The 23,100-nt window shown below is 42.4% G+C and overlaps 1 protein-coding gene across 2 annotated transcripts in view; it reads left to right on the top strand.

The window, feature by feature from the left end:
- Positions 41-23,100, top strand: part of RMND5A (required for meiotic nuclear division 5 homolog A) — a 58,829-nt gene continuing 35,769 nt past the window's right edge. Inside the window, exons 1-2 of one of the 2 annotated variants that reach the window (XM_021087278.1) lie at positions 41-813; positions 19,726-19,868. In XM_021087278.1, the coding sequence (XP_020942937.1) occupies positions 672-813; positions 19,726-19,868 (285 nt within the window). In that variant the 5' untranslated portion in view covers positions 41-671. The remainder of the gene's footprint in view (positions 814-19,725; positions 19,869-23,100) is intronic. The other variant, XM_021087279.1, reaches the window with a different exon arrangement.

Below are 23,100 nucleotides of genomic sequence, written 5' to 3'. Positions count from 1 at the left end.
GGGCGGAGTGGTGACGGGCGGTTTCCACCCTCTTGTTTACGGAGCGCGTAGTTGTAGCGCTCTCGGAGCTCTGGGGCTGGCTCCAAAGTTCCCTATTTAGCTCCTCGGCCCAATTGGATCTTTGCTCCGCCCTCTCCCGCTCCCTTGCACGCCTCCCGCGTGGTAGGGCCCACACCTTTAGAGCGGCGGCGCGAGCGGACGCTCGTCACGTTCCTCCGCCCGCGCTCGCCGGCCGCCTCCCCCCGCCACGAGCGTGCGCTTGGTACGGCCCCCGCCGCCTCCATCCCTCGCTGGGGTGGCTGCCCCCCCTCGGGTCGGCGGCGCTTGGTGCCGCCCGGGAGAACCAGGTCATCGGTCGGTTCCCGTGAAAACAAAAACAATCGGCGGCGCCGCGTCGGACAGCGAACGCGGCGAGCGGGGGCTCGGGGCCGGGTGGGAAGAACGAGCGGGAGCAGCGGCGACGCGCCGGGGTCGGGGCGCCATGGGGCAGGCGGGCGCGGGCTGCGCGGAGCTCCCTCGGCGCCGGGGCTAGCGCGTCCGCCTCTTCAGTCTCCCGTGCCGCCCGCTTGGGGGACGAGGAGCAGGACGCGGCCTCGGCCGGGCCCGGGCCGAACGGCTGCGGACACCCGGGCGCTGGGCAGCCGAGCGCCGCTGCCGCCACCGCCTCCGGGATGGATCAGTGCGTGACGGTGGAGCGCGAGCTGGAGAAGGTGCTGCACAAGTTCTCGGGCTACGGGCAGCTGTGCGAGCGCGGCCTGGAGGAGCTTATCGACTACACGGGCGGCCTCAAGCACGAGATCCTGCAGAGCCACGGTAGGGCGGCCCGGGTGGGCGCGCGGGGCCAGGCCTCGGCGGGCCAGGAAGGGTGGCCTCCGGGGGCCTCGGCTCCTCCTTCCCTGCGGCCCTTTTGGCTTTTTCCTGCTTCTCTCTCCGGTTTTGTCTCCAACTTACCCCGACCTCGTTGTTAATTAAGAGTGAGCCCGAACCCACCCGGAAAACCAATTCTGAAGCCTGGGGCTCCAGCCCAGGTTAAACGGGGGTGGGGCCGTCCGTCGCACCTGCAAACTGCCGCCCTCCCGGGCTGGGCTCCCCTGGTCAGTTGCCTTGGGCATAAGGCTCTGGGTAAACAGAGAGTCAGTGCAGGGAGCCCCCTCTTTCTTCTCTGCCCCAAACTCTTAGCGCAGAGACTTACTTTTCTCGTCTTTCCTTTTCTTTCTTTTTCTTTTTTTTTTTAAATTAGAAAGTTGAGTGTTATTCTTAGCTGTGGGTTAACAGAACAGCCGCTTCTGCAACTCCATAATTTAACTCTGTGTGGAAGCAGTTTTTCTTTAATTCGGCAGCGGCACTGACTTGATTGCTAGGAAACTAGCTGAACCAAACTGTTCAGCTCTCCTCCTGGAGCCAGTGATGAGACGGAGGAACTCTCCAGAAACACATTGTGGCACAAGTTGGTAGTTAACTTGCTTACCTGGTCAAGTTTTTAACTTGTTTTCCTTTCAGAAAACAGATTTTCTATAGTAGGTGTTTTTCCTATATGGTTACTGCCTAGACCCTGGGGGCAGATACTTTGCCAAAGTTTAATTTGTGGAAGCTGCTTGGGAAGGGTTTGTTTTTTTTTGTTTTTTAAATAACATTCAACGTCTGATGTTTGAATTTAAATATCCACAGTGGTGATTCCTTCTGAGCCAGAAGTAAAGGACTTTATGTGATGGATTTATTGAAGAGCTGTTCGGAGGCCTTTTCAACTTGGAGGCAGAACAGAATTTTTTTGAAAAGGAAGGTTTGGGGGGATGTGTAGACCTGGCAGGTGAGGTTGAGGAGAGTGGTCCTAGTTGAGCCTCTCTCCACCGCTCCTTCTTTCTTGCACACCTTCCTTTCCCAGACTGCTTTATCCTGAGAGTTAGTGCTTCTGAAGGGGAAGTAGACCTAGAGTGGGGTGGGACTCTGGGGAGGTGCTGGTGAACTTGGTTTTGGACAAGTGAGAAGCTGAAGGGCTAATGAAGATTGAGTCAAGAGCTCAGTGATATTTTCTGGTGGCTGAAGATACATAGGTGGAGTTTGGGAGGAGGTAAGGTCTAGGGTGGTTTCCTGGTGTCCTTTCTGCGGGAGAGGGAAGGAGAGCCCTTAGGCCACAGGGAGGAAAGACTTTAGGATCTAAGCATAGCCTTGAAGCGTGGAAGGCCAGGAGGAGCCTGCAGAAAGGACGGGTTTAGAGAAAGAGAGGTTGGTCAAGGTTTGTGGCTGCTGGGAGTCAGTGACCCTCTTTACTTGCAGTTTCATAGAATTGTTAAAATAAACTAGGTGACAGAGAGGTAAGAAGAATGTGCAGATCAAGGTGAAGGGGGCTGCTTCAGTAAAGGGACTGAAGGAGTGCCCCTCCCCCTCCACTGGGGAGGAAATCTTGGTCTTGTTAAAGACTGAAAGGGAAGGAGTGAGTGAAGGGTGTAGACTTGGAGAGGCAGAAGGAACATTTCAGTTTTACTGACCAGGTCAGAGATTGAGGGCTGGGTTAGGCAGAGCTTGAGAGAGAGAAGATGGAAAGTAAAATCCCTTTCTTCCCTGAGAGAGAGAGAGAGAGAGAGAGAGAGAGAGATAGAGGGCATGCTAATTGAAGGGGGATGTGGTTGTGAACCTTGTTGTAGGGGATTTGGGGTCCATCCCGGGTGGACAAAATAATTTGGAGAAATTGCTAAAGTGGGAATTTTAGACCTCCTCGCTTGTTATTGGGGAACTTTTCAAGGAATTTACAGCCAGTAGGATATTAGCCACAGAGTTTGCTGGGCTGTTTAAAAAGTCTGATGTGATGAATTGCTCATGTTTTCTTTTCAGCCTCCTGCTTTTTACTTTGTCTACCAAATTGCAGTCTTATATTGATATCTCTGATTTTCTCCAATTCTTTGCTAATAGGATGACATGACTAAAGGCAACTATAAAATATGAAAAAAATACTGCTTAAATGCCAAGTCTCATTTTCAAAATAAAACCTTCCTTATGGTGTTCTTATGTACGAAGTCAGTAAACATCAGGTTTTGGTATCTGGGTTATGATATTTTCAAAGCAGATAAAATCCTCTGCAGGCAGTGTGGGTATTACGCTGAATCTGAGATATACCCATCTGAAAGTTATATCTACTGAAATCTGAGTTTGGAACTCCATTTTCAAGTGTAATGGGAAATTTCCAAGGCTTTGAATGTACCTGTCTGGGCAAGTGATCTCGTGGGCTTCTATGACCTGAGGGAGGGGCGCCACCTGGGACCCTCTATTAGGGCTTTGGATCTCATTCTCTGCACTCATTTGTGGTGACATTCTTGTGAGAATGTGATATCAATAGAGTAGAATCTTGGGCACTTTACCAGTCCCCCAACGTTGCACCACACTGATGGTGCGTGACTGATCCAGAAGTGTCCTTTGGTGAGGGCCAAGGGATCGGGTCAGTTTTTGCGGTTGAATTACAATTTCTTATGTTTAAATTTCCGTTTTCTAAAGTTGTGAGTAGACAGCTATACCAGGTGAGACAGTCAGGATGGTTTGTGGTAGAAGTGGACCAGATATCCATCATGCTCAGTGAGGCCGTTGACAGCCCTAGTCCACGCTTACCATCCTTACTCCAGATTGTGAAAACTGCTCATGGGGGGCTTGTCTGGCATCTGGCCTGGAAGTAGTCCTGCAGTGAGCCCTGAAACTTCTTTCTTCTGCTCTCAGTTGCCTCTGTGTGGCATTGCCCCACCTCTGAGGGAAGAGGAGAGCGCTCTTGTCATTTAGTTGTATCAGCCTTTCAGTGAGTTTCCCTGTCAGCGGGAGGTTTGGTCTAACTTGAGATTCCATACAGTTGATGCTGCTTGGTGATTTTTCCCAGTGTGCCCTTGATCTAATTTAGATAATGCCTGGGTTCTTCTCAAACCTCACTCACACATGTGCACTCTTATTTTTCACAGTTTTACTTAAGTAGTTTTATCCTCATTCTAAGCAATGATATTTGTGAAGTTGTAGATTTGGTATGTAGGTATAATAAACTACTTATTAAAAATAAATTTATAGGAGTTCCCGTCATGGCTCATTGGAAACGAATCAGACTAGTATCCATGAGGATGCAGGTTCGATCCCTGGTCTCACTCAGTGGGTTAAGGATCCGGCATTGCTGTGGTGTAGGCTGACAGCCGAGCTGTCGCAGACTCGGCTTAGATCCCACATTGCTGTGGCTGTAGTGTAGGCCAGCAGCTACAGCTCTGATTTGACCCCTAGCCTGGGAACTTCCATATGCCTTGGGTGTGACCCTAAAAAGACTATATATATATATATATGGAGTTCCCATTGTGGCTCAGCAGGTTAAGAACCTGATGGAGTGTCCGGGAAGATGCACTTCGATTCCTGGCCTTGCTGAGTGGGTTAAGGACCTGGCGTTGCTATAAGCTGTGGCATTGGTTGCACATGCCGCTTGGAACTGGCTGGCATCTGCTGTGGTCATGGCTGTGGTGTAGGCCGGCACCTGCAGCTCTCATTTGACCCCTCGCTGAGGAACTTCCTTAGGCCGTAGATGTGGCTGTTAAAAAAGTAATAATAAAATTAAAAAAAATAAATTCCTATCTATTAAATATTATTTCACATACAGTTAAAGTCACCATTCACATCAATGGTATGGCAGCCACACTTTGGACAGCCCTTGATTAACAGATAAATGGTATGGATACATTTTGACTTGTGATTAATTATTTTTAGCTTTTTTGTTTATCATTTTTTTTTTTTTTGTCAAGTATGCTTCTCTTTTCTCATTGACATTTCTGTGGTGGAAGAAGGAACATAAAATAACTATCATGTATTGCTGATATGCTAAATTAACATTTGGTGGTAGAAAATTAGAAACAATTGGGTAACAGTTCTGTGACTTGTATGTAGTGTACTTGAAAAAACTAAGGATGTACAATATTTTTAAAAATTATTGTTTTTAGGCTGTTATTAAAAGTTCTAATATAGTTTCTGAAATTGATTCTCCAGGAATTTTCTAAATTTAAAATTGTGTTTATTTTGAGTGGATAAAACATTTAAATGGTGTAAAGTCAAATGATTAAAAGGATACCCAGTAAGAAAATCTTGCTCCCAGTCTTTCTTATTCCTGGACCACCTAGTTGCCTGCCTTGCAACCAAAGATGCTAGTTTCCAGAAAAAAATTTTAAGAGAATTCAAGGAAAGAATAATTTATCATTGCTTTTTCCTGAAGTATTGGACATGTAGTTCTACTTATTATGCTTTAGGCCTAGTATCATCTCAGTTTGCATGTTGGTGAGCATAGCTTCATTTGTGGGAGTGATCAATACATATTACCACCTTAAACTCTGTGTGTGTGTATGTATAGTCTGACTCCCAGTAATAAAACTCATTTAAGCCATGATCGTCTACCTTTATTATCTCTTTGGTGAATCAAAGAGAATTACTACTTGCAAAATTGCTTTTTTTTTTTTTAATTTGAAGGTGACAAATGAGAAGGAGGCAAGTAAACATAAGAGAAAAAACAAATTAGATGGTTATGTTTTTAAACTGATTTCTGTGATATAGTATTGCATCAGTAGACAAAACCCAGCAGTTTAGGGGTGGTGAGTTAGGTATACTTTCCATCCTAGAATTTGAATTGTATATACTACATACATATTGAAAAGTATGTTTCTTTATAAACTCTGCTTTTGAGAGCCTACCAGTGTTGAATATATTGTGTTGGATGAATGTAAAAAGATCAGGGTTCAATGGAATAGTGGTTTGTTTAATTATTCAGCCTTAGTTTTTGGTGTTATGTGGAATATGCTACATAGCATGGTCTCCCATTTGTTAAGCAAACTTTTGCTAAATACAAACAAGACACTCAAGAGGATAAAGACTTTAAAGTTTTGAATTGAATAAAATTTGATACCTACCTGTAATATCTAGTCTGAAAAGTAGCATCTGAGTAGGTCGGAAAAGTTTGTGTGGGTCAAGATAGCCATTGTTCAGATACTCAAAGAAGAGAATCTCCCAACTACCAAGCTACTTGGGCTATTTTGTAGATGGTGAGAATAATAAGAGGTTAGTGTTGGCATTTCCAGTTGGGTTTAGAAGTAGATTTAACTTTGTCAGCCATTCCTTTCCAGGCTCATCTAGGAGATGATTCTTTGTTATTTGGTACCTTATTCATCAAACTAGTATATTACTCAGGATCTTTGGTTGCAGGTGGCACAATAGTTTCAATTACAATAGAATTTGTTGACTCATAACTAAATAGGCTGAAGTTAGGCCAACTGACTCCAGGGACACAGAGGTGTCATGAGGATTGGTTTTGTTCTCTTCGTCTCTCAGCCATGCTTAGCTTCATTCTCAGCAGAGCTTTTGCCACATGGAAGTCCAGATGGCCAGTGGACTCATGTCACCCTTATACTGCCTGTGATCCCAGAGACAGAATCATGCCAGCAGAATTATCGGAGACTGTCTTTTTTGTCTTGGTTTGGGTTATAAGCTTCTCCCTGAATTAGTAACTGGGGCTGTGGCATGGAGTGCATTAGCCACCTTAGGCTGGGCTACTGAAAGTCAGATGTATGGCCATGTGATCCACTGTTGCTCAGAGAGAGAGTTCTAGAAAAGACGACTTGTACCCAGAAAGACGTGATAGATGTCTGTTGTAGTTGAGCAGCTGCAGGTTACATCAATAACAGTGTTCTTGACAAGCCCAGCCTTCATTTCTCAGCTTTTGCCTTAGCTCCTAGCTGTAATGTTCATATAATTCAAATACTGAGTTGTTGGTATGATTTAATCTATAGAGACTGCAGCTTGATTCATTTTACCTTTGGGAACCTATATGAAATTGCTGTAATGCTTGATATAGTAAAATCATTTTCCTAAGGTTATTTTATCTCTTACGTAGTTTCTAACTCTGGATTAGAACATTAGTAAGGGAGAAACTTGCCAACAACACTTGTGATACTATAGTACTAGAATTAATAGAGAAATTTTTGTTTTCATGTCTTAGTCTCTTAGTAGTTAGGATTGTGAAAGTGGTGCTTTAAGCAAACTACTACTCACTTGGGATATTAAAAGTGACTTGTTTTTGTTTGGGGCCCTGCTTCCTCATCTGTAAAATCTTTGAAAATGACCCCGAAGTGCAGTTGAGGGGAGAATGGTGAGGGGGGGCCTTGGCTTTGAGCTGTGTCCTGGAAGCCCTGGTGGTACTCCATGTAACTCCCAGACATTGATGCATACCAGGAGGTGATGCTCTTAACTGGGCATTTCTTTGAAAGCTCTAACAGTTTGTAAAAAAGCGGCAGAAACTTCTGGCCTTTGTCTTAGATTATGTGCTGGTCTAAAGCCTCCAAGATCAGAGACTAGAATCTCTAGCAGAACTTGAGGCTTTCACCCTATTTGGGTGTAGTGGTTGTATGCTAAGCTCAGAGTGGTTTTTAGGGAACATGGTTTGAGGTCTCCATGAGGCCAGGTCTTTCTCCACTTGGAGGCCTGGGACACAGTGTGTTATCTTTGATGAGTTTGCTGTATCTGTGGAATCCATACAGATTTAATATCTTAGTCTTTGTATATGAAGACATTTGGGAGGAGATAAGGAGATGCTTCTTTAGAAAGAAACATTGTATACATGGCCCCAATGCTTGGGAACTCAGAGGCTAGTTGAAGAGATAAGATGATGAGTCTGCCCTTGTGGAGAAGAGCACAGAATATTGTCCTTGAGCTCAGATCTGGATTGAGTCCTTGTTCTGCCACTTCATTGGTTATATAGTCTTGCTTGCCTCTCTTCCTCTTCAGTAAACCAGTAACTTACAGAGTTACAGGAGTTAAATAGATAATATGAACTGGCTTTGAAATCAGTAAGACAGGGCTTACTTGTTATTTTTAAGGTCTGTACCTTTAAGCAGTATTAAGCAGTCTTGTAATTTTGAGACACCTTTACTCTTTAGATATTTTTATTACTGGTGTATGTTAACTGCCCAATGGTCTGCTTAACACAGTAAGGAATATTCAAAAGGTATAAGAGACAGAGTCTTCAAGGAAGTTTATTTGGATAATGAGGCCAGACTTTTACATTTGAGAAGGGAAAAAACCATGGCCAGGGCACAATACACAATTAAAAAATATGTAGCAGTGCTTCTGATTGGTATAAATACTAGCAATTCAGAGAAATGGGAGAAGGAGCCCTTAGAACTGCTTGAAGGCCAGCTGTTTGAGTGGAACTGTAGAGCACTCAGTCACTAGTTATTAATGGTCAATTACATGTGGAACTAGACTAAATTTTGTGGGAGTTACAGGGGACAAGTGATGGTCCTTATGCACGGAGAACTTTCTGTCTCATTAGGGAGATGAGCCCGATGTGTTTTTACAGTTCATGGCCATATGTATAGGGTTGGCCAAACGCTGATTGAATGGTACTGATGATAGGGTAGGATTTGAGACCAGGTTAGACTTTTCTAACCTGGGAGCAGGGAAGGACCACAGCGGGGAGAAATGGGATAAAAACATGAAAATTAAATTGCAATCAGGTTTTAAAGAGTCATGGATATCAGAGAAAGTGGTAGACTGGCAAGATACTGAATGACAGAAGCAGGTGGATTTTGAACAGGGAAGGGGCAGGGTCATGATCTGAGACCAATTAGCATTTAGGTTGATTGGAGTTGGGATTGAGGTTTGGTTAGAGACAAGACAAGTTAAGGTTAAAAGTCCCTTTTAACTTTGAGCGATGAAATTAGGGACCTGTTTGGGGTTAGAGGTGGTAGAGTTGTAAAGAGACCCCTGCATGGGATCTCCTGAGGGAAGAGATTACCAGGACTTGGTGCACAGTGGGAGAGAAGGGTTGGAAAAATCAAAGGTTAATCCCAGGTTTTGAGCTTGAGTGACAGGAGATAATTATAGAACCAGGCAGAAAATTGGAAGGTTAGGAGAGAGGAAGGTAGAAATTAGCGTTTGATTTTTAAATACGAAGCCCACATTTAAATGCTGAAAGAAAACTTATTTAGTTCAGCCATTCACTTCAGAGATACCTGGATGTCTAGAGATTAGTTCTCTGTATTTCGAATTGGGAGTAAACCAATTCTAAAGTGGGACTCTTCTAGCAGACATGTAAAACTTTGTGCCTGCGTTGTCCTCCCCTTCGCTGGCCGGTTCTCACTTCACATCCTGCTTTTGCCTCTTTCCCCTCTGCCATCACTAGGTCTAGCTCTCTGCTCCAGGAGCACCTGGCCCTGTCACTTAGCTCTTAAAGCTGATCTGTGTTTTTGTTTCTTCTTGTGCTTGGTTTTGCAGTACGCTGGGCTGTGATTTGGTGCAGTGGGTCAGAACACCTCTCCGTGAATCTATAAATCTATTCAGAAAGGTCAGGGCTTGACCAGCAAATACTATTCTTTGTACCTTTGCCAGCTACTAATATACCACAAAGTTTGTTTTGTTTTCAGTGTGTCTGACTCTAGAAAAAAATGAGTGTTTTCTATTTGTGCCTTTTTCTTCTTTCTCTGAGTAACTCTCTGTTGAGCAACTGCTATATCCTAGGCTGAGGTAGCTCATAAGAAGCTGAAAACTTCAATAGGCCACAGTCTAGTTTGCTACTCACAGAATGAACTAGTCCTTTTGTTACTGTATTGAATACCAACCTAAACATTTCAAGTTCCAGGCTTTTCTGTTTTAGTATCTTGCAAGTACATCCATGTTCATCTTGTCAACCACTTTTGAATCAATATTGGGCTCTTAGCCTTCATCTCCTTTTATTTGCATCCCGAATTTCTTAATCTGTGTAGGACGCTTAATCCGTACACAAAACTCTGCTGACGCAGGCCACTCAGAGCTCCAAAAATGTTAGTTGGATCTGAATGTCATAATTTCTTCCTCCCTTTTTGATGTTAGTTTTTTTTTTCCCCCTCCTGTTTTGTCTTTGGTTTCATTGTGCTTATTTTAAGGCAGTTAGGGTTTTTTGTTTTGTTTTGCTTTTGCTTTTTAGGGCTACTCTTGTGTCATATGGAAGTTCCCAGGCTAGGGGTTGAATCGGACCTGCAGCTGCCAGCCTGCACCACAGCCACAGCAATGCAGGATCTGAGCCATGTCTGTGACCTACACCACAGCTCACAGCAATGCTGGATCCTTAACTCACTGAAGAGAGAGGCCGGGGATAGAACCCACATCCTCGTGGTTACTAGTCGGTTTTGATACCACTAAGCCACAACAGGAACTCCAAGTTTCTTTTTTTTTAAATAAGAGTGGGATAATGTAGATTTTTTTTTTTCTTCCAGTAGTCTCCTTTTGACTTTTTCTATTTCAGTTACTTTTTTAGAGGAACTAATCTAGAATGAATTCTGGAGTATAGCTTTGTGAGGTCTGAGTTTTCATTTAGGTACAGTTAGGATTATGTTTACGCAGTGGACTTCTTTCTCTGTATAGCAAAACTCATGTGACATGTTGCTTTCCACTTAATTCCAAATTTAAGATAACTGTCCATTTCATGAAACTGTAGTTAACTTTTTGTTGTTGTGTTTATGGCATGCAGAAATTCGGGCCAGGGATGGAACCTGAGCCAACAGCATGACCCAAGCTGCTGCAGTGACAACGCCAGATCCTTAAGTCGCTGCACCACAGGAGAACTCCCTGGGGTTATTTTTAATAACTCAAGAGCTCAAATGCAGTATATATAACATTTATAAACTTGGATATCTGAAATTTTTCTAGCCTCCATGATACTCATAAACATGTTAAGTCAAATCTTAGTGATTTCTGGTGAGGCCTGTTTATTTCCTCCAAGTGATTTCAGGTGAGTACTATTTATTTTTACCAAAATGTTCTACTTCTAGGTGGTAAGGTGCTCACCTTTTGGGAAATGTGAATAATCACCATCAGAGCAATACCTTCCTGTGTCGTGCCTTGCCGATTTTTATAGGGTGCTGTCAGTTATCAGGAGTCTCATCTCTCCCATGTTTGACTCTTAGGTGGCAGGTACTTTGTGGTGTCATTGACCCTTCCAAAGGGCCTTTTATAGACTAAATTAAAACTTTATCTGCCAAGGAGCAGACGTATCAAGCAGCAGCATTGTAGTGCTTCCTACCAGTCAGCTGTTTAGTTTTAGCAACACTAAACTTTTCTTTCCTTAGCAGTGTGGGTACAATTTTTTGAGATTTTTTTTTTCCCCCCAGGGTTCCAAAAAGAGAAGTGGCAAATAAAATTGAAAATGTAAACACTGAGTAGCGATGAAAACTTAGTTTTCCATGTTAAAAATATCTTTGTCCTGCTTGTATTAAGTGGCCCAAAATGATGAGTAAGTCTTATAAGGAGACACTTGGTTGCCTTAAGCCATGTGATTAGTGATGAAGGAAAATAATGGAACAAATATATGAATAAAATGATAGAACTGTGTTGAAAGTTATTTGTAAAACCTAGGTGAATTGAGAATTTTGTAATTTTTTTGCTTCGAGGGAGCTAGACACTCTTTTAGTTTTATTTATTCATTTTAATTTGGGGGGCTGTGCCCTTGCAGGTGGAGGTTCCTGGGCCAGGGTTGAACGCGTGTCACAGCAGCCACCTCAGTTGCTGCAGTGACAACGCCATATCCTTAATTCACTGTGCCACAATGAAAGTCCCCAGATAACCTTTTTAATGTGTAATTTGTTCTACTTTTCTTCATACTGACTTGGGGTACACTGTAATAGGAATACATTATGTACCAAAGTTAAGATGTATTTCACTTCTTTGACAAGCTTTGGGAGACTGGCTCAAAACACAAGCCTTTGAGTTCTTATTCCAGATCTTCACCTACATGTTTAAGGGTTTTTTTGTTTTGTTTTGTTTTGTGTTTTGCAGGGGGGGTGGGGTGGGTGTTACTTGAAAAAGAGAAGGAACTTATAACTGGGGCAGGGACTATTTTGTGAATTTGTTTTTTTTGAAAATTGGTGTGTGTGTATTGACTGATGTATTTATTTGGTGTTTGGGAAATTTAGGGTGTGATGCTATTGCGTAGTACACCTTAAGCAACCTGGGGAAGAACAGAGTACCCAGGAGTGGCTGAGTGTGAAGTGGTGGCAGCGAAAGGGCACTGGTTTACAGTGAAGTGGTGCCAGAGTCTCCAGTGCTGGGCTTAAAATTGAGACTGTAATACATGACCTATTATTTTTCTATTCATTTGGTAAATAATTACTGAATGCCTGATATGTGCTGGTTGTGATGCTAAACGCAGGAGATTAAACAATCATTTTCTATGTTCAAGTAATTTCGTGGGGGTGATAGATATTTACAATGCAGTGTGAAACCCTGATAGAGAAGTACAGGAAGCTGTGCAAACAAACATTTTTCTAATTTACTGTTTTTGTAAAACTAATGGACGTAAATCCTGAAATGGCTAGGCAGTGAACCTGAAGGGCAGAGCTTGAAGTCTGAATTGGGCTCTATAAAAACAGTTTCGGAGTTAATGCAAATATATTTCGTTTGGTTTGGCACATGTCTGATTTTGGAGGAGATCATTACTATTCCAGTTTCTGAGAATATCATTCTTAACATTCCTTTATAAAAGCTACTATTCTATTGAACTGAAAGAAGAATTATCTTTAACTTAGATCAACTGTGTGTGTTGGTTCTTTGCTTGCATTTAAAATCTCTTACTGACATGCTAATTATTTTACCTGTTGAATCAAGTCCAATAATAAAAGTGTCCTTTAAAGAAAGTACCTTGAAGTCCCCGTCGTGGCTCAGTGGTTAACGAACCCGACTAGCATCCATGAGGATGCGGGTTTGATCCCTGGCCTTGCTCAGTGGGTTAAGGATCTGGCGTTGTCGTGAGCTGTGGTGTGGGTTGTAGACGCGGCCCGGATCTGGCACTGCTGAGGCTGTGCTGTAGGCCGGCAGCTATAGCTCTGATTTGACCCCTCGCCTGGAAACCTCCATATGCCACAGGTGCGGCCCTGAAAAGACAAAAGACAAAAAACAAACAAACAAAAAAAAACAAAGGTACCTTTATGGTACAGCCATTTTGGGGAAGACAGTTTGGCGATTTCTTAGAAAACTAAACATTACTCTTACCATAACATACAGCAATCAATCCTCCTCGGTATTTACCCAGAGGAGTTAAACTTGCATCCATACAGAAACCTGCATGGAGGTTTATAGCAGCCTTATTTGTAATTGCCAAAACTTAGACACCACCAAGATGTCCTTTGGTAGGTGTATGGGTGAATGAAGTGTGGTTATGTCCAGATAGTGGACTAAAAAGAAATGAGCTATCAAACTGTACACATGGGGGGCTAGGGGTTGAGGCAAGGTATGTATGGGAAAGCTCAGGGCCTCCCTCTCAGTTTTGCTGTAAACATAAATCTCCTCTCAAAAAAATAGTCTTTAGAAGTTCCCTTGTGGTGCTGTGGGTTAAGGATCAGGCACTGCCACAGCTGTGACTCAGGTTACAATTGTGGCTTGGGTTCAGTCCCTGGCCTGGGATCTTCTATGTGCTGTAGGCCTGCCCCCCCCCCCCAAAAAAAGTCTTTGAAAAAAAGGTTCTCGTGGTGACTGTAAATGATGGGCACTGTCTCAGAACGATTTCTTCCATGCTTATGTATGGGTCTTGAGTCCAGGGACGTTAATTGTGTTGCAAGACACAGTTGGCAGAGGGCTTCATCCTGGGTAAAAAGTGACCACTCCAGTGGCCAGCCTCAGTTCCGTGTTTACCCTCAAACCTGGCTTGGTTATGGTAAAGACGGCTATCCCAGGAATTGCCCAGCTTTACTTCTAGGAACTGAATCCAGTTAGATTTCTTTCATAGAAGGGTTCTCCTAGAGGCAGGTTTTGTTTTCAGACAAATAAATCAAAAGAACATTAGGACTCTCCCTTTAGGACTTAGATGTTTGATCTCAGTCAGCTTGGTTATTATAGTGATTTTCAGACCTGTTTTTACCTTTGGCTGCTTTCCACTGAATCCATTTGAAAATGCATTAGTGGAATCTTTCTCTCTGAACAGGGCTTTTCCAGCATTCTTTTTCATGTTATTCCATTATAGTTGTGCTTCCAAATACTTTATAGAAATTATTTTTCCTTGGGGCATACTCCGAACTCTGAATGTTAATTAATTGACCTTATATTACTAGTATCTATCATTTATAAACTTAGCAAACTAAGTTGCTAAGGTTTGAAAATATCAATGAATTTTGAGATTGGGTCATAAAAGTTCAAGTAGGTAAATTCCAATGACCTCTCTACAGCTTGGGCTCTGCTTTTTTGTGTCTTAACCTTTGGTTTACTTTGTTGTCTACTGAGTATAGAGACAGACATGTCTGGATGGATGGGAGTTAGGGTTGCATTTTTTAGGTTTTTATTAAAAAAATGAGTTTAAAGTTCACATACCACAGAAATCACCCTTTTAAGTGTGTAATTCCTAGCTTTTAGTATATTAAGAGTTATGCAGCCATAACTATTATCTAACTCCACAACATTTTCATCATTTTCAGAAGAAACCTCAGCTCATTCTCCATTCCACCTGTCCCCCAGCCCCCGGGAACCACGGATCTACTTGCCTATTCTGGGCATTTCATAGAAGTAGAATCAAACAATATGTGGCCTTTTGTGTCTGGCTTGTTTCACTTAATGTTTTCAAGATTCATCCATGTTGTGGCATGTATCAGTGCTTCATTCCTTTTTATAGCTGAAAAATAACTCTGTTGTATGGATTTGCCACATTTGGCTTATCCATTCATCATTTGGACATTTGGATTGTTTCCATTTTTTGGCTATTAAATGCTGCTATGAACATGTACAAGTTTGTGTGTGGACATATGTTTTCATTTCTCTTGGGTATGTTCCTAGGAATGGAATTTCTGGGTCATACGGTAACTTTAACTTTCTGAGGAATGTTTTCTACAGCTGTTGCACCATTTTACATTCCATGAGCAACATATATGGGTCTAACGTCTCTACCTCCTTGTTAACCCTTACTGTTGTCTATTCATTATGGCTATCCCAGTGGATGTGAGCAGTTTCTCACTGCAGTTTAGATTTTCATTTCCTTATTGATTATGATGTTGAACATCTTTTCCTGTGTTTATTGGTTATATATCTTACTTGGAATAAAATGTCTACCAAATTCTTTGTCCATTTTTTAGTTGGGTTATTCATCTTGATATTGATGAGTTATAGGCATTCTTTATGTATTCTAGATACCAGATCCTTATCTGAAGATTTGCAGATATTTTCTCCCATTCCCATGGGTTCTCTTTTCACTTTCTTGGTAATATTTGAAGCACAACTGTCTTAGTTTTGATGAAGTCCAATTTAATTATTTTTTCTTTGGTTGCTTTTGCTTTTGGTGTCATATTTAGGAAAGCATTGCCTGAGCCAAGGACAAGAATACACCCATTTTCTTCTACGAATTTGATAAATTCAGCTCTGACATTTTGGTTTTCATTCCATTTTGAGTTAATTTTTCTCTCTGGTATGATTCTTTTGCTTATCCCAGCACCATTTGTTGAATATGACTTTCTTTTTGACTGTTTTTATTTTTCACTTGCTTTGTTTACCATCAGTCCAAATACTTATATTAATAGTGCCTGCAGATGTGCAAGGCATATGATAAGGCTGTGGATTATACAGTTTACAGTAAGAACTTGACTTCCCTTTGCGTCTTATGAGATTGTTAAATTCCATATGATTTGTGCCAGAGGAGTAGTGTGAAAGGAAAGAGTTGATCAGGTGTTGAGAAAACTGAGTCTAGGCAGAGAAGTTCATAGAGGTTAGATAAGGTCTAGTTACAGAAAGACCAGCAATAGCCAGAACAGAGCTTGCTGAAGTGATTCATATCTTTTGCTCCACAGTATGTATGGAATACCTTTTAGCCAGATTTTGAAATTTTCCTGAATTACCAAGTATTCTCTTAGCTTAAATTGTTATTAGAAGTTGGAGGCATCTGAGAGATACTTTGTGCACTTGTATTTAGAAATAAGGGCAGTTTCCGAATTCTCTGGTGGCTCAGAGGATTAAGGATCTGGTGCTGCACTGCTGTGCCACTGGTTACTGCTGTGGTGCAGTTTTGATCCCTGGCCGGGAAACATTTACATGCTGTAGGCATCTAAAAAAATGGAAATAAGGGCAGTTTCTGTTTTGGCCACCCCACATTGAATTGGGCACTTTATCAGCACTATCTTCTGTTTACATATCTATTTCTCTTAGTGGTTGTGGATGAAACACTTATTTTCACAGTCCTTGCAACCTTCTGGATTTCTTTTCTTGAGCCTCTAGAGGAACTATCCTTGTCATGGTCACTGATAACTTCCATACTGCAGATCAGTGATCAGCTCTCAGTCCACATCTTACTTGACGGAGCAGCGCGTAGAACACAGTTGGTTACACCATCCTCCCTGACACGCTTTCTCACTTGGTTTCCCCAGCACCACACTTCCCTGATTCTCCTCCTGCATCACAGTAGGCCTTTCAGTAGTCTTTGTTAGTCTCCTTTTCCAGTTCTGCTCCATCTTCGTCTCTTAAACTTGGAGTTCCCAGGACTCCCTCCTTTACTACTCCTTTGTGTCTTCAGGACTCTCTTGTTGATTTCATTTAGTATCATCTATACGCTAGTAACTCACATTTGTATGTGCAGCCCTGACCTTATTTTTGAATTCCAGGTTTATATATCTGGCTCATTCCTCCACATATGCACTAGGGTTACTCCTCAATATCTCAGCTTTAGCAAGCCCCAGATTGAGCACTCGAGCTCACTTCCCCCGCTCCCCCCCCATACATCCTTAGCCCTTAATGTTTTTCATCTTAATTGAAGACAGCTGTATCTTTCTGGTTGCCTCAGGCTGAAAACCTTGGAGTCATGATTCCTTTTCTTCCTCGATATCCAGTCAGAAAATGGTGTTAGCTCTACCCTCAGAATATATCCAGGAGTTCCTCTCGTGGCTCAGTGGAAACATGAGGATGCAGGTTTGATCCCTGGCCTCGCTCAGTGGGTTAAGGATCTATTGTTGCCGTGAGCTGTGGTGTAGGCCTGCAGCTGTAGCTCCAATTTGACCCCTAGCCTGGGAACCTCCATATGCCACAGGTGCCGCCTTAGAAAAGACAAAAAAAAAAAAAAAAGAATATATCCAGAATCCAATCCACCTTCTCACCACCTCCACACCTAACACCATGGGCTGAGCCTCTGTCCTCTAGTCTGGATTGCTGCCACAACCCCTCCTAACTCATCTCCCTGCTTCTGTTCTTTGACTCCTATTGTCAGCCAGAATGACGGTATTAAAATGTTATATCAGTTTATGTACTTGTTCTGCTCACGGTCTTGCAGTGGATATTCCTGCACTTAGTAAAAGGCAAAGTCTTTACCATGCCAGAAAGGCCCTGGAAGATCTGGACCCACTTGTCTCTTAGACTTTGTCTCCTCCTGATTTCCTTTGCCAGAAATCTACTGTAGCCACTCTGGCCTCTTGGCTAGTTCTTGAATAGTCTAGGTATATTTCTGCAATAGGGCCTTGTCTCCCTTAGTCTGGAATGCTTTCCCCTGTAGGGGAGGAAAAAGAATTTTCCTTCTACCCTTTCACATTCTTGTCTTAGAGTCCTATAATACAAGATTAATCAGAGAAAAACAGACAGTTTGTTAACATGTGTACCTCATGTGTATGTGGGAGATTGCCAAGAAAAAATGAGTAACTCAAAGAGGTGGCTTAGAATTCAGGCTTAAATACCATCTTCAGCCAAAGACAAAAGAAAGGTAGGTGTGGGAGAGGCCAGTAATGGGGAGACACCGGGAGAAGCATAGTAAACTGGAGTAAGGCTTGTTATGCAAATCTAAGTGTAAGCTTTCATCATTGATAAAAATTTCTTATGATTTCAGAGAGGGAGACACCCTTCAAATGGAGTGTTGTTTTATAAACTTAAATTTCTCTTACAAAAGGGTAATTTCTACTCTATTTTCACATCTTCTCCCGTGTTTGCTGTTTCTCAAAACAATCAGCTCAAAATAATCCTTATGCCAAAGAAGCTATTTTGGGATGACATATTCTGCTATCCTTCACCCCCACATGGCTAATTCCCTCACTTCTTTCAAGTCTCTGCCCAAAGGTCACTTTCTCTGGGAGGCCTACCACAGCCACCTGTTTCAGATTACAGTTGCTCAGCCTTCAGCCCCCGCCCCTGTTTGTTTGACTCGGCTTCGTCCCACCCCTGCCAGCAGCCAAATCGTCTTTTGTCATACTGTCTAATTGACTTATTTTGTATATTGTTTACTTGCTCACCACAAGGTGAGTTTTAGGGCAGGGGTTATTGCCTGGACCCGCTATACCTGGCACATAATTGAGTGCTCAATAAATAGTTGAATGAATGAACATCCTAGGGCTACTGTACTTTTGGGATGGTTCTTATTCACATTCTTGGCCCCCATCCCAGACCTCTTGAATTTGAAACTCTGGAGATAGGGCTTCAACTACTTTGTTTTAACTAGGCCTCCAGGTGATTCTGATGTAAATTAATGTTTAAGAACTACTGCTGTATAATATTGAGTAGGATTTATGGAGCCAGGTCTGTTGCTTACAGGTGTGGATGTGTAGGTATTTGAAGTAATTGACAAGTATAACCTAATTTGTTCTCTTTGTTCTCCCTTTTTCCTGAGGAGTAGCACAGGGACAGAGGATATAAACTGTGGTAACTTCATTGGTTGATCATGTGTGTCCAGGGTCCCCAAGACAACCTTTAGGTTCCAGTGATTACTAGGAGGATGCACTGGATTTAGCAGGAGGTCATACTCATGGCGAAGATTTATTATAGCAGAAGGGTACAAGGCACAGTCAGCCAAGGGAAAAGGCACGTGGGCATAGTCCAGAGGAAACCGGGAGAAAGCTTCCAGGGGTCAACACAGGGCATGCTTAATTCCTCTGGAATCAAATTGTAACAAGTGTGAGGTGTTATCTACTCATTAGAGACTTAGTATTCAGGTGTTTACTGGGTACTGGCCATGTAGGCACCCCCTGTCTTGTAGATACCAAAAATGCCAGACTGTCAGAAGGAAGCTGTTCAGCATAAACCACATTATACAGTTTAGGCACAGTGAGCCATTTTTAACCAGTTCAGGTGGTGGGACCCCTCCTGAGATCCAAATTCCCAGATGCCAGCCAAGAACCAACCTTGCTGGCAGTCTTGAGGCTGCTAATCCTTAGAAAGTTCTGCTTGCAAGGCTGGTCCTTGTCTGGTGTCTGGGAACTTGGATTTTGGGGCAAGGGGGTTCCCAGCATTCTTAACTGGTAAGAACGCCTCTCTGTTTCTTTCAGGTGTGGATATGGTCCCCCTTTTCTCCTCTGCTCACTATTTCCATCATGGTATCCAAACAAGTTTGTTTTTTCTTCTTTATGTAAAATATAAAGCATTTAGACTTATCTCTCTTTAGAAAATTTAGTAATCAAAATGTTTTGAGAATGACTTGGACAGTGTAAGTGAATTGATGACACGAGTTTATTCACTTAGACATATTTTCCGAAAAATGCCTTGGCACTATTATTATTCAGTCTATTCTAATTTTACTAATTATAAAATTGATTTATTTCATAGTAAAATTTTAAAACTTATTCCAAACAATAAAAAAATTAAAATTGCTTTCTTTAGTATTCACTTGAAAAATATTATCTATGAATGTGACCATCTGTTTCAAAGCAGACGTTGAGTTTTCTTCACTTTTCTTCCATCTTTCATGTCCCAAGGGCTGATTTTGAAACTTGCTGTCTTTAGGTTTGCTGTTGTGAATAACCAGTCTTCTTTCTTTTTTTACAGGCCAAGACGCTGAATTATCAGGGACACTTTCACTTGTTTTGACACAATGCTGTAAAAGAATAAAGGACACTGTTCAAAAATTGGCCTCAGACCACAAAGACATCCACAGCAGCGTTTCTCGGGTTGGAAAAGCCATCGATAAGGTATGGTGTTGAAGGAAGTGTGTGACTGGCTTTAGCAGCATCCTTCATCTCCTACCACTGGTTTGAGAATGTGAGCTTTTGCGGGTTATTTTATGCTATTCCTTTCATCCTTGCTTTTAATAACTTTTGCAGATCTGGTTTTACTGTATTATTCTGAAAGTTTCCTGTCCGTCTTAACCTTAAGAAACAAAAATAAAAACAAAACAAAAAAGCCTTCTCTTTTTACAGCCTTGGTTTGTACCCATTTGCTTATGTGACTACTGCTCCCAGTGTCAGGATGAGTAAATTTCCAAAGAAATTTTAATGTCCTTTGAGGGGGATTTGCTTATAGAAGTAACTTTTCCTACTTCCTGAGTAGTTCCCTGGTTTGTGACCTGGACTCTGCTGTGGGGTGATTAGGGTAACACCCTTGCAGCTATCTCCCCTGTGTCATCCTGACTCTTGCAGTCTTCCTGTGAGCATGCTGGTCACTTTGCTCCAGTGCTGCCTTCTGTGTGTGAGTGGGTTGGTTGCTAGCCACCAAGGCTGGTCACTTGTGATGGGTTATTTTTCTTGTGACATCTCTTAAATCTTTGACTTAGTGCTTTACTTTAAAGCAGTTACCATTTTAACACCAGGCCACTTTGGCCCTTGGAATTCATAGTCTTAGTTGGGTCTAAGAGAAGTGGCTTAAAGTTCCTGTGTGATACCTCTGGCTGTTTCAGGCATCGGGGAGTTTGTTACTGGTTATGGATGTTTTTCTTCACACGTTGTAAACTCCCAGGGAGAGCTCTTTGTAGCAAAACCAGGCTTAGGAGCTGCTTCATTTGTACGCATGAGAACAACAGCTGTAAATAGATAGAAACTAATGGAATACAGAAGTGAGAACTATGTGCTTGTAGGGAGATGTCATTAACCAGTAGGTCCAGGGTGGCGGGATGTTGAGTGGCAGGGCTCTGGGGACTGTTTGGGTCACTGTGCCTTCAGAAGTGTTAATGACCTTTTGGAGAGCTCTCACCACTGCCATAGTGCTGAGGGCTTCGACTGAGCAAAAGAGGCCAGAGAAGTGGTGTTGGTGGCAGCAGCCCCATTTTTGGCTCAGCAAAGGCAGTTGCCAGCGAAGGCTGGGAAGGCTGTGAGTGTTTCCTGAAATAGCTCTGAGATGGTGAGGCCTGCTTGTTAGCTCCAAGAGGGTGAACACAACTTTGCAAGTGGCTTTGGCATTAGCCCTTTGGGGCCTGTGGCACTGGATGTTTCCAGTTAGTACCTGAAGTGATTGTTGGTGTGTACTAGCTTAAGGACCCCCTGGAATGGTGGTGGGGGCACTTCAGAGATGATCTGAAGTCATTGTGGGGGACAAACCCTCAGTTTCTTTAGGGTGAAGTCACCACTGCTGGTAATTAGGAAGCTTCAGATTTTTGGTGGCTGACAGTGACCGAGGCATTCTAGTGATGGTTCAGACCCCAGGCTGCCTCCGGTATGGCAGAGCATGGGGACAGCAGGACCAGAAGATGCCCTGACAGTGAGAACAGCTGAAGCTTCCAAAGCAGCTGGTCAGAGGGAATATCTGAGGAAAGGTCCCAGATTCTGCGAATAGGTGGGGATGGGCCTCTGCAGTCTTTTACTCTTGTCCCCCAGCTGCTGGTGACCTGCTGAGCACGTCTTCCGCCCATCCAGCAAGTCTTTGATTGTCGAGTATTTTGGCTACTCTTTGAGACAAAGCATGTAAGTGTATTCGGTGTTAGAAATGGAAGTTTGTTTTGAGAATGGATAACAAGGCAACACCTAGAAATCTACATTCTGGCTCTTTTGGTGGGTCAGTGTTTGAGGTGAATGTTGCTGATATTTTAATTTACTCATTTCTCTTTCGAAGACATTTTTCATGTACTTGGAAGTTCTAAGGGCTTTTTCAAGTAATTTTTTTTTGGTAGTTTTATGTTCCTTTGAAAGTAGTTGAGGTTCTAGGTAACCTGGATTCTAGATTCTTCTGATCTGTCATATGAAACTACATCATTAAGTTGACACTGGTGGTACTCATTGGATTATGGTCCTAGGCCACAGCAGAAAGCCTGGTTGTCTTAGCCCAGGTCTCTTGACATCTTTCAGTGCATTTTTTCTTCCAGTTTTTTTGTTTTTATTTTTGTTTGTTTTGTTGTTTCTTTTTTTTTTTTTTTTTTTTGGTGGGATTTACTTAGGAAGCTCTCACCCCTCAGAACTACCTAGACCTTGTTCATGAGCGTCTCACACACATGAGGGATTCTGTGTTGGCCATTGTCATTTAAGACTCCATTGACTTGGGAAAGTCTTCCTGCTCTTCTGGTTTGCACCTGGTAAATTTGTGCAGGCTTCCTGGGCCACCTATGTAAAGGCTGGGTGGACTTGTGTGGATTGTCAACAAACAGGATAAAGGTCAAGCCATTGTGGCTCAAGCCTTTAAGTACCACAAGCGAACAGCCTTGAGTAATAAACTGGAATGCCGTCTAGCAGCCTCTGAGTGCTGTGTCATGGACACATGTTCCCACCCTGCTGAGAGGAGGACAGTCCAGAAGCTGGTGACTCTTGTATGAGCTGGTTTTGAGTAAGGAACTTCAGTACATTTTCGACATGCTTAAATGATTTATTTTTTTCCTTCAGTGTCTGAATGCTTCTTTGAAAGCTCTTCAGTCATCACTTCCCTGAAAACACATGCAGAAAAGAAGTTTATGACCTTAGCCAAGACATTTTCTGGCTTTTAATTGTTGCAAACATAAAGAGTTATTGAAATTTCTGCTTTAATGTGTTGACTGTTTTCAGATGCCCAGAGTAAAATCGCAATTTAAAATACGTAATACCGACCCTACGGTTCTATGGCAAAAAATTTTTTTTAGTAAAAACAAATCATGTGTTGGATTATTTATTTCTTTCTCTATTTTAAGAAAATCTAGACTTCTCTCCTGTTTAGAGTATTTTTTTTTTTAGTGTTTTATGTAGTCTTTTTGACTTTTTTTTTTTTTTTAAGTTTAACTCCTAAGTAAGAAAAGTCAATTAAAACAGTTGCAGCTTTGGACTTGTGTGTGTGTGAGAGAGAGAGAGCGAGAGAGAAAGAGTGCTAAGATTTTAGTGTCTAAAATTTGCTGTGGGACAGTTAGTTGAAGGTGAATCATAGCACATGTTCTTTGAGAGATTATGGTCTAGTTTGGCTGGGTAAGAGTGCTTCGTGTACACAGAAGAACTGGGAAGATTCTGAGGCAACAGAAAATAAGTTGGCACAGGC

This window comes from Sus scrofa, chromosome 3 (genome assembly GCF_000003025.6).
Source record: "Sus scrofa isolate TJ Tabasco breed Duroc chromosome 3, Sscrofa11.1, whole genome shotgun sequence".
Classification (NCBI taxonomy): domain Eukaryota; kingdom Metazoa; phylum Chordata; class Mammalia; order Artiodactyla; family Suidae; genus Sus; species Sus scrofa.
Note: the sequence above shows the minus strand (reverse complement) of the source record. Positions and strands in the feature narration are given on the sequence as shown.